At 36.2% G+C, this 12,481-nt stretch overlaps 1 protein-coding gene across 1 annotated transcript in view; it reads left to right on the top strand.

The window, feature by feature from the left end:
* Positions 1-6,109: 6,109 nt before the first annotated feature.
* The window catches only part of LOC107659039 (leucine-rich repeat-containing protein 7-like), an 83,764-nt gene continuing 77,392 nt past the window's right edge, over positions 6,110-12,481 (top strand). The window contains 1 exon segment of the mRNA XM_016447834.1: positions 6,110-6,642. Coding sequence (XP_016303320.1) covers positions 6,618-6,642 — 25 coding nt within the window. The 5' untranslated portion in view covers positions 6,110-6,617.

Raw genomic sequence — 12,481 nt, 5'->3', positions numbered from 1 at the left:
TGGTTTTAATAAGTCTTCATGGAAATATTGTACATCATCAATATCACTAAAAGATACATTTTGTGTTTCATAGGGAATGTAAGGGATTTTGTTTATTTTAAATGGTTTGATCAGTTTAATACTGGCAAAAATCACTTTCTTGTTCAATTTTACAACCATTATAACATTTCTCAACCTTGGAAGTTAGTGGTATTGTATATAATTTTTAGGAGCCTTGATTCTGGTTTGATGAATTGAAAGTAACACAGTAATAAAAATGAAATAATATGAATATGAAATGATATAAAAAGATCATTATCCCCGCTCCTGGTGGATAAATTGATGCATTTATATTTCATGGTTTCTATTGTGTTTGACTAAACTTGCATATTTGGTGTCATTTTATTGATATGTTCTGTTCTACTGGATTCAAAGGAATGTCTGTTAGGAAAAATAAGGTGAAAGAATAAAGAGACAAATCTCTGGGTGTGTAATGTGTTTCAGTAGCAGGTACATTTCACTGTCACTTCAGAGTGTTCACTTCAGTTCGCTGATTTGACAGCCTTGTGAAACTGAGAAGACTCTGCTAGCAGCGTGTTTAAAACACATAAAGCTTCTCGTTGAGGTGCTATGCCAAGATCCTGATCTAAGCACTAAAGGGCCCCAGTAGATAGAGATAGGCTGTGCAGATCTTTAATGAAGTAGTCACTACTTGAGTATCCTTGTGGGAATTTTTATGAAACCAAAAAAATGCAAATTAGCCCAGTGTTGCTGCAATGGTTGTCAGCATTGTACAACTTAAGCCTGGCTTACACAGACATATAAAGTTATTCACATCTGAGCATTAGAAAGGTGTATGTTAGGGGCTTCATTTGCATGTTGATGCTTAGTTTAGAAGCTACAATACTTTAACATTTTATTTTTATTTAGAAGCTACATTTTCTTTTATGTTCGTTTGATATTTTAAATTTTGAACAGTGAATCATATTTTCGATTCTGTTACTGTAGTGAGATGTCAAAGACATTCACCCAAAAATAAAAGTTCTGTCATAATTTACACTCCCCCATATTATTTCAAAATGTATGATATTCTTTGTTCTGTGGAACATAGTAGAAAATATATGGAGAATTGTTTTTGCCCATACAGTTGAAGTCAATAGGCTCCAATAGTTTGGGTCGGAATGTTCTTCAAAATATCTTTTATGTTCAACAGAAGAATGAAGTTCATAGATGTTTGGAACCACACGAACGTTAATGACGACAAAAATTCTCATTTTTTCTTTTTTAATTGTGACCTGTACTCAGTGTTGGGGATAACGCATTACAAGTAACGCGAGTTACGTAATCAGATTACTTTTTTCAAGTAACTAGTAAAGTAACGCATTACTTTTTAATTTACAAGAGAATATCTCTTCCTCTTGTAAAGAGTTACTTTTTTCAAATAAGTAATGCAAGTTCCCTTTCAGTCGGTCTCGACGTCACGTTGGATGACCGACGAATTGGGATCTCGCTTAGAGATGGCTATGCTTTCCCGGGCCGCCGTGGGGGTAGGGCTCGAGTGGAGACTTCCACCGTGTCCCGAGCCCTCAAGGTTGCACGATTGGTTCTCGGGGTGGTCCGCACTGGTTCTCAGCGCCCTGCCTTGGTGCCTTTCTTCCCGGAGGTGCATGAGGAGCTCGACAGGTCGTGGACGGCACCTTTTACTGCCGGAAACCGATCTGCTGGTTCCTCCTCCCTCACCACCCTCGTTGGTAGATTGGTCTCTCTAAGCGAGATCCCAATTCGTCGGTCATCCGACGTGACGTCTCCGTTCCCTCCCTCAGGAAACGAGGGTTACCATACGTAACCGAGACATTACTTTTTTTTTTTTTTAAATTTTTTGATTTACTTTTTTATGGAGTAACGCAATATTGTAATGCATTACTTTTAAAAGTAACTTTCCCCAACACTGCCTGTACTTATAGTGTACATTGAAAGAACAAAAGGTTGATTTTGCAAATATAATAATCAGTCCAGCTGATGTTATGCTTCAAGTTAGCTAAGAAAAAGTATTTTTACGGTATACTTGAGCAATTCCCTGAACCTAGCTTTATACAGTCTTAGTAATGTCTTGACCTTTAGAACATGGAGGAACATAAAGGAAATTGTCTTTGCTTTTATAGCAAGTATATGAATTGCACTTTGCTATTTTTTAAGTACACAGAACATCAAATATATATATTTCTACAAAGCAGCTGACCACGTAATCCATTTAGAAATTTAACCTGCTTTTGCAGAATAGATTCACGTACTGTATGTTGAAAATGTAATGGAAGTCCTTGAAAGCATGAAGAGCAAACCAAATGAAAAGTCATCTTAGAAAAAAATCATTTCTGGGAATCTTGCTATTGAAATCAGGCAGGTAACTCTCAAAAGCACTTTCACAAGTTCACAGTTCAAGACTCAAGGTACTATCAGGGCATTTTTATCCAATGAGCTTGGATGCAGGGTCATGGACAAACATATAAAATATGTACAATTTTATTTAAATATTTCTGAAGACCTGAACAAACATTTAACTAATTATCTGCTGAGCATAATATATCACACAAATGTTGATTAATGACATTATTGAAAGTTATCATTTGGGAAAGCGTTGTGCTTCACTGGCTTTAAAGAAACATCATTCTAAACATTATAAGACCATGACTGATATGTTGCCCAAGATGGAAGAATTCATGTGTTCAATATCTCTATATTCAAATGTGTGGCAGAGTAAGAATAAAAAACAGACCTCTGAAAGTAAATTTTCAATAAAATAAACATAACTATGAAAATGGGAAGACTAAAGTGTCCAAATGGATGTTGTACTGTAACTGATTGGGTGTTAGGTGTCCTCTAGGTACACACATTTTCCCTTCCAATTTCTCTTCTCACATTTTCCGCTAATTTCTCTTATTTTGTCCGTTCATCTGTTTGTAGAGAGTGCTGTGCCTGTGCCGTTATTAGACTGCTCTACTACTTTATTGCTCTCTAGTGTAGTATTGTTGAATCATTGATTTCAGCTTTGCACAGCCCTAAAACATCGCATAAAAAACAATGGGTTGGTTGTTTTACAAGTTGGTAGATAGGTGGTTTTAGTGGACTGGAAAGGTAATGGTCCTGAAGAACATTTTTGTTTTTTTTCTTGGTTTTACCAGTTAATAACTGAAGTTGGTTAAAATCAAACTCTAATCATCACAATGACAGGAAATGTGCTTATTTTTTGGATTAACAGATGTTATTGTTGCTCTTATTATTTAAAATGATGTATAAGACAATAACAAAATATAGATCCCCCTGTTCCACAGATACAACAAGGGAGAAGGTCATAACATTTTCAGCTACTAATAATAACAGAAGACCTTTATGTCAAACATACAGTAAGCTGAACAGTATAAGAATAAATACAAGTATAATAAATACAGTACAGATGAAAAAACAGTACTGTCTGTGGGACAGATACAGTGCAAGTTAGAAATACATTAACAGCTTTGTATCCTAAAGGTGAATTCAGTGTAACAAAAATAAAGGGATTTATGTATCTGAATTAGGGACTGGGTGTCAGTCATAGTTTTATTAAGGGGGTCAGCTCATCTCAGGTCCAGGAATCATAGCATTTTTTAATTATCATTTTAATTCAGATTGTATGGTCGTAAATACATTAATCTGATTATGATACGTGGTCATTGGCTTTATAACGAAATCCATTTACATCTGTGCATGTTCAAACAAAGTTAAAGGGTTAGTTCACTCAAAAATGAAAATTAGGCTGTGTTTTACTCACCCCCGAGGCATCCTTGGTGTATATGACTTTCTTCTTTCAGACGAATCCAGTCGGAGTTATATTAAAAATTGTCCTGGCTATTCCAAGCTCTAGACATTCTTCTTTACAAATCCTCGTTTTGTACTTCTAACTAGTGACCGTTGTTTTGTTTTGATCTCTCCGCTGCGTTTCCGCGTGCGTCACTTCTGAGCGGCGCATGCGCAAAGCCGACCTCATACGCCATCTGCCTGGAGCTGCTTCCGTGTACAACTGCTGGCGCAATCTAGATTAAAGTGATTATTACGTTTTAAATATGGTTATTTTTCTTACAAAAACGCATTGATTCGCTACAGGAGGTCTTTGTTCACCCCCCGGAGCCGTGTGAGACACTTTTTTTATGGATGGACGCTTTTTATTTCACTTCTTTTGGACTGAAGCACTGCAACACCCGCTGACTGCAATGATAGAGCTTGGAATAGCCAGGACAATTTTTGATATAACTCCGACTGGATTCGTCTGAAAGAAGAAAGTCATATACACCTAGGATGCCTCGGGGGTGAGTAAAACACAGCCTAATTTTCATTTTTGGGTGAACTAACCCTTTAATGCTGGGTGATATCACAAACATTAAAGTCACCATGAAATGAAAATTCTTATTTTGTTATGGAATACTGCAGTCTTTATTATCAAATATTTTTCCATCGGGAGCTCTCCCCTCACAGCAATAAAAAACGACAATGATCCACTGATCCAAAGAATTCACAGAATCAACTAAATTTATGGACAAATCAATGGAAAAAATAAAATAAAAATCTTGTTCAGAAAGCTGTTTCACTTTGGTATGTCACAATACGGAAGACAAGACAATCACAACTTCCATTTCATGATGACTTTAAAATGGCCTACATTTTGAAATTTGCCAGTCTTGTGCTGTGAACATACTGTAAAGGAGAATTGACAAGTTGCTTAAATTACGGTCCAAAATTGAGAAATTGCATATTTCTACGAGAATATGTAAGCAGTTTTTTATGGAAATGATCCTTGAAAGTTGTCTCTGAAATAACTACTGAGATACCATGCCAATCCTGAGTAAAACAAAAAGTGGCCAGGTAATATTCTTTGCTTAGTCAAACACAAGACTTTTGAGGCACTTTTTGCCAGTCATTCATTTTGCACGTTCACATCATGCAGTCCATAGCCTATATGGAAAGCTAGAAGCTGAGTGACTTGAATATGGAGCAAAACAGGTGCAAAGCTTGCTTTACTTCTGCTTGTAAGATAAAAATATCATGGTGATCATCACCAAAGTGGTGAGGTTGTATAGCCGAAGTCTTGCTGAAGTCCAGAACGACTACACTCCTTAAAATAAAGTTTTTTTTTTCATTGGCCTCAGTGGTTCCACAAAGTTCTATCAGAAAGACTCAGAGAGAAGGTAAATGTTTACATGGTATTTATTCCGTAAAGTGTTACAGATGGTGGTGGTGAGTTACAATAATTCATGTATAGTTGTATAAAAGTTCTTTGGCGTAGGCCCCATCCCTTATCCAAATCCTGAGGATGCAGATTTGGCTGATCCTGCCTGAAGATGAAAGCAGGGGCGGAGCCTACTGCCCATGGATGGACAGGGCCAACCTGGTGGTGGTGGGGAAGATGGAGGGGAACGTCATCGTCATCAACTGCGAAAAATGACACAGAGAATTTGGTGCTTATTTACTCCAGTTGTCAAGAAGTGATTGGCCAGACCTGTTAGTATACTTGAATGACATGGCATTGGAGTCTTCCTGACAGAACTTGCGCTGAAGCTTTCACATCCATGGAACCTTTTCATTCCACAAAAGATTCTTTAGATTATTAAAATGTTCTTCATTATTCTTTTAAGAAATGCTCACTGAAAGGTTCTTTGGCATCTTCTATGACATCGCTGTGAAAACCCCCTTTTGTAACCTTTATTTTTAAGAGTGTAGCATCACTTGCACTTTGATTTTTAAAAATGACAGTGCATGCACATGTAAACATGGTCATTGTTATCTGAGAATGGGGAATATAAAATGATGTGGCTGATAAAAAAATAATAATCCTGCCACCGTTTTAATGGCTTATTTAGTTTGTTATATATTTTGGCTTATTTAGTTATCATTGTAAAGTTTTGCAATGGTAGTAAGAGACACATTCCTTCATCTTAAAAAATAAATAAATAAAACAATAAAATAAAATAAAAACAATTAACAGATGGGTGGATGGTGTCGTTTGCGAGTAGTCACGTCATACCGGTTTTCCTCTCTCTCTCTCAGACCACTCCTCTCTCCTCTCCTACCCTCCGATCACCGCAACTGATGATCCTGCTCTCCGGTACCGGGGACAGGGTCTCGCGCTGCGCTCGTGCGAGCCCGAGGAACTGGATCCGCTGTTTTACCGCCCTGGATTTTAATCCATTAAACAAAAATAAGGGACAAGGTGGATAGAATACAAGAAGAAACGCGCGGGCCGTAGCTACAGACTCTATCCCGTCACGACATGTCACTTGTCATGACAGAGACGTCTATGGGCTTCTTTGAAAATGCGTAACGAGAGAAGCAGATCGTTGGCAATGAACTTGAATTTCCATTCCTCCACATTAACGGGAGGACATGGCTCAATACACAGATTCCTAAATGCTTGGGAACATAATTCTTTTTTTGCATGATCTCAGTAAGACATCAGTAGAGCAGTTTGTCAGTGCACAGCGCATTATGTCCGTTCAGTGCTGCATTGATGTAAGGGAAACGCTGGAGCGGAGGACAAACCGAACCGTCGTGTGATGTGACTCGTGTCTCTGGGATTAGTAGCCTACCAACCAATCTGTAGAAATAGTCTAATGGACAATTACTCAACGCTTCAGTGTAAGTAACCTTACCAAGTGTTTTTAATTCTAGTAGGCTATTGAAATGGTGGTGTAGCTGGTATCTAATATCTGGTAATATTCAGATTTATGAGATCAAGCACTTAGGGTACAACGGTCTAAAGGCCCACTATAAATCTGCTGCTTTCTGCTTACAAAGTAAATGTAGATTGAAAAAAATATATATTTTAAATGATTATTAATGGAGCAACACAATTCGTTTCTGTGCTGATTATTATGGGGTATGTCCGTAAATACCCCTTTTAAAATATATAAATATAAATAAGTCGAATTAAAAAGATATAAAATAAATACAATTAATTAGTTAATTTAAGAGGTGATGAGGCTCCTATAGTCCAGGAGGGTCTAGAATACTGTACTTTAGAGATAGCAAGATGCCTTTCTGAGGAACAAATTCAAAATTAGCATTTCATGTTCATCTTAAAACTCATAAATTGCATAACAAACTTCCTTTGTAACAAATCTGTTTGCACACTAATTTGCATTTTGCTGATTTTGTCAAATTTAGTCTTTTGTCATTGTATGCAATGACTTCAGAACAATGTTGCAGTGCATAGTGACAGGTATTTAAGAAAGTGCTGTGGCGATGTCTGTTGGTATTTAGCATTTTGAGAGACAATAAATTCAAAACTGCCTGTTACTTTGCCTTTTTAATTTAATGTGCTCTTACAGTATAACCCCTTTAAAATGTTTTACAGATTCACTGCAGCTTTACTTGAACAGGTTGAGTTAGTCTTGTAAATATGATACCTAGTAGCATCTTATCACTACTTAGTAGCCTGATATTTAGTCAAGTGATTTAGAGCTTGACATTTAGTCAAGGGATTTTTCAGTCTTTACATTTCTTTATTACAGAAAAGTGCTGTGAAAACGTGGATATGGCATTCTGCCATAATTGTCTATATTGTACCTTCTGATACTGTACAAAAAATGTGATGTACCATGCCAGAATTGCAAAATCAACTGCATTACTCTTCTTCACATAGTCACTGCGTTAAATCATCATGTGACCTTATTAAACCACCCAGTTCATCTGTATCTCAGTTAAGTTAAACCAGGAACTAAAAGTTGAACCAACTGACCAGTCCATTCATTACTAATCATTAATATCTCATATACCATTTTGCATGTCATTTCCATTATTGCCACAATTTACACTCTGGGTGAGACTTTCTGTGAATATCTTAGAGGGCCTAATGTTACTGAGAATACTGGGAGTTTTGTCAAAAAGAACAAAATGTCTTTTCAAAAGCTCCAAGTAGTTTTAATGTAATCGTTCTTAAGGTACACTGCGCTATTTGCACCTTTTGGACATTTTTAGTCGGAATACAAAACAAAACACTCATTGTTAAAAGTTATTTTATTAGTTAACCTTGGCAATAATGTTACAGTATGTCCATCATCCTGCAGTTCCTGGAACATTTAATCAGATATTTTGTAACATAGCTGCTGCTGTGTTAGTTCCTCAGTCTGCTCAGAAAGACAACGCTATTACCCCTTACATGCCAAGCTGCCATATTCTGAGAAGGTGTGTGCTGCAGATAAGTTGCTGGACAGGTGTAAGCAGATTAGGGGTGGCAGTGCCTCATTCTGCCAGAGAAATAGGACCATAGCCGATGTGACGGCTGAACAAAAGCTGAGTGGCATGGCCGGTGGAGAGATGTTTGTATGATGGGCCTTGTGGCTGTCAGGAGATAAATAGCCCTCCGCTAGCAGGGGAGGGAGTTGGAAGGCCTGCTGGATCTGTTCCAGGAGCTTGGAGAGAGCAGGGGGAACGGAGGCTGTCACCAAGGGCACTGATACGGACTGTCCTGCTGCCAAATGCCAACCACTGTCCACATATATGTATATAAAAAAAGATGATTTATAGGTTTTTCAGGCAAGATGCCTTCAGTGCAGCTATCTTCTAAAGACAAATAGTCCAATCAGCAGAATAGGACCAGCCTGTGCTGAAGCTGGGTTTATGTGTCTGAATTCGGCCTAGTACCTGCTGAGTATGGTCTGTCTTGTGAATAGATCTCATCAGTTACTTGCTACTGTGACAGGAATTTGCAAAAGGAACATGATTTCACACAATCTGTTAGTTGTTGTAAAGATTCTGCCAAGCTGTGTTGTCATTAAAAAAACAATCAAGTAGTAACATTATTTTGACATGTCGAAGTCACATTTTGGATGAACTCAAATTTGGATTCAGAATCCATGAAATTAGAATTTGAAGTGTTTAATAACTTACAAAATTGAGGCTGGGGGGGATACTCACAAGGCCATGTGCTTGAATTATTTAATTATGTATGCTTGATCAAAGCATGGGAGCTTATGGGGACATGCAGAAGTTGTTATTAAAATTAAAATAGGTTTTAGCTCTTTTGAGTATTGTTGGTGGTTCACTTGGGCCATGTTAAATTCAATCCATTTCTCTCATGCAAATATTTTATAAAGGTGCAGTTTTATGTGCATTAAAATTTATTTGGGGACAATCAAGTGTGTTGGATGCCTGACCCAATGTTCAGCCAAAATTTCCTTTTTTAAATTATTTTTTAATGAAATTATAAAATAAACAAATATGAATTTCTTCAAACGTTTTGAGTAAATTAAACTCATTAAGAGACATTAAGACACTTTTTATGTTATGTTTTTTTATTTATTGATTTATTTATTGTTAAATAAGTCTGTATAGGTTTTATTCATTTTAATTTTACATCAAGCTAAACTACAAGAGGATGAGAAACGTTGCTTTGGCAACTAGTTACAATTATTTGTAGAATTATTAGCTGAACATTTTTTTTTTTTTTAGAATTATTTCAGTTAACATTTAATTTTATTTAAAGTAATGGATTTTTTTATTATTATTATTATTAATAATAATAATAGTTTTAAGTTAAAAATGATAACCATGGTTTGCAGTGAGTGCCTGCCTGAATTTTTATTTTTTTTATTTTTTTCTTCTGTTTATGTGTTGGATAGCTTGTCTCAAGCTGCATGATTCTCTCTGTATTTCTGCAATATGTATGGAATATATCATATGTGAATATGATACGGATGTGCGATGTCTGATTTTGACAAAATGCAAGACTCAAAATGTTATGTAATGTTACTAACCTTAGAAGTTTTTCTATTTGTATACTTGTGCAACACAAGTAAGACTAATGCTTTCCTTTATGTTGCCCAGAGTTTTGCCCAGTGATCTGCAGCCCAATGCTTCCATTTGCTGTTAAGGCACATTACAGTACATTGGTCTGTAAACAGTTGTGTCCTGTTCTGTCTTCTGAAGGTTTCTTTCAATGAAGACTATTTTCACAGCCCTAGGCTACCATTACATCAAGCATAGAAGTGGCTTCATAAGATAAGTTCAGTCCATGCAGGTCTATTTTTTCCATGTACTCAGGAGCTAGATGTCCTTAGAAAACTCAAATTGTAATTTCCTTTTATTATATTCCTCAAATTGACCCTGTCACTCCTTTATGATTTCCGTAATAGTAAATCTTTATGGTAATAGACTTAATTGGCTAAATGGGCTTTATACTTGCCCCCATTGAGTCAGTTCTTTGAATCTTTAATATTTTGTTTTGAGGTTTCATGCAACATTGTCAGAAGCCATTCATGGGCCTGTAGGCAGTGACAAAAAAGAAACAGTTCACTCCATTACCAGTATGTCTAAGGACATGACGCACCTCTCTTTTTCTCCCCACACTTTAATTATACTAGTCTGCTGAGGTTTAGAATAAAGACTGTGTTTGGTGTTTAACCAAATTAAAATTTGTATTTATTTATATATACTATATATCATTTTATATATTTATAAAAACACATATATGTTAAGAAATATCAGCTCTCTCCTCTGTGCTTCTGCATTCATCAGCGTACACTACGCCTATCCTACTCTCTTGTGAACATGTGTATGACAGTTAGCAAATCTATAGAGGAGATTACAGTTTATAAAGTTTTAAATATGGATATTTTTCTTACACAAATGAATAGCTTTGCTTCAGAAGGCCTTTTTTAACCCCCCGGAGCTGTGTGGAGTAATTTTTTATGATGGATGGATACACTTTTTTGGGCTTCAAGATCTCAACCCCTATTCACTGCCATTATAATGCTGGAAAGAGCCAGGATATTTTTTAATAGAACTCCGATTATATTCGTCTGAAATAAGAAAGTCATATGGCTTGAAGATGAGTAAATCATGGGGTAATTTTAATTTTTGGGGGAACAATCCCTTTAATATGTATTAATATATATTACATTTTAACGTCATATCCACTCTGATATGATAATCACAGGCAACCAAAAACATTAAAGTTTGCAAGTAATTCTAATTTTATGTTTCAACCAAAAATGGCAATAGAGGGGTTAAAGTGTATAGTGCACATAGTTAATTTACAATGGTTCCTATTTACGTTACCAGACAAAATATTTTTACAGTTCATATGTGTCACATTGGGACCAACCAGATGTGATTAAGAGGAATTGAAGAGCATTTGCATTAGAAGAGCACAGGTGCAAACAGTACAAACAGAGATAATGTTTCACCCCTGCACTCTGCTGCAAGCTGATTTGTACAGTTGTGCGTTTAAAAACAGTTTATGCAAAACCATCAGATACCTGCTCAAGCTGTATTGTATTGCAGAGCATATATGTGTAAATAATCCTTTAAATGTAGTCATTTATTAGCTGTTTCCATTAGTAGCAGTAAGGTGAAATCAGGTAAATTTAACAAATATTTGAAAGAACACTGTATATCACCAGTGTTAATGATTTAAGAGGCACAATATAATAAAGCAGTTTAGTTATGCGCACTTCAGGCTGGTCTTTGCCATGCGGCATGTGCTGATTTTGCTGTTCTACTAAAAAAAAAACACATTTAACATTCTTACAGTGTAACATTCTCTGAGATTAGAGAAACCCAGCAATCTCTCATGCAGAAAAGAAAGCCCACAGGGCCTCATCAGAATCATAATGTCATGTTAAGTGCAGAGTAAACAGTCTGCTGATAGACACACAAAAGCATTATTTAAGCACATAAAGATATGTGAATTTATTAGTTTTGCCTAAAAATCTCTTTGGACTGGCAGGATGTTGTCACTCTATTGTAATAATCAAATTTGACTTATAAAGATGATTGATTCCCTCTGCTTTGATAAGTGCATTATCTCTTGGCGACTTGACAGAGCACTATACAATTGAGATCTTATAAAATAAGCATTCAAAGATGGTTTCTGTTAGTTTTTACGTATGAATGGATGGTGCTGAGCCATCTCTGTGCTGAATTTGGGCTGCACCTGAGAGCTTTTATTCAATTTCTGTTAGGAGATGTGGATTTTGCTGTGAGCACTCTCTTTTTATTCATTTTTGTTCATTCCATTATGACTTCTGTAGATCAGCTTCTCTTTAAATGAAATAAGTTATTTTTACTAATAATCACAAACAATATTGCTCTCAAATACTTTTGCATTGACTCCATGTCACAATTTCAGCTGTCGCTGACTGTTTCTCTAAATGAATGTGTGGTGTGTCACTTGGAGAACATCTTGATGTAAAAATTTCATTATTTAAAGGGGTCATATGATGCGATTTCAATTTTTCCTTTCTCTTTGAAGTGTTACCATTGACGATTCAGACGTGAGTTTTGAGTAGAGTAGCGTTTGTAGTTTGTCTTTTCTCCGATCACAAATGCAGATATGGTTATATGTTTACGCAGCACGATGCAATGCAGCACGTAAAAAGACAGTATAAGTCATTATAATCCGAAATGATGTCCCCACTGGATGCAACAAATGCCTAGTTTATAATGGGTTTTAATGTTTTTGTCTCGTCGCTCC

The sequence above is a fragment of the Sinocyclocheilus anshuiensis genome, unplaced genomic scaffold (genome assembly GCF_001515605.1).
Source record: "Sinocyclocheilus anshuiensis isolate Anshui unplaced genomic scaffold, SAMN03320099.WGS_v1.1 scaffold311, whole genome shotgun sequence".
Taxonomy (NCBI): Eukaryota; Metazoa; Chordata; class Actinopteri; order Cypriniformes; family Cyprinidae; genus Sinocyclocheilus; species Sinocyclocheilus anshuiensis.
Note: the sequence above shows the minus strand (reverse complement) of the source record. Positions and strands in the feature narration are given on the sequence as shown.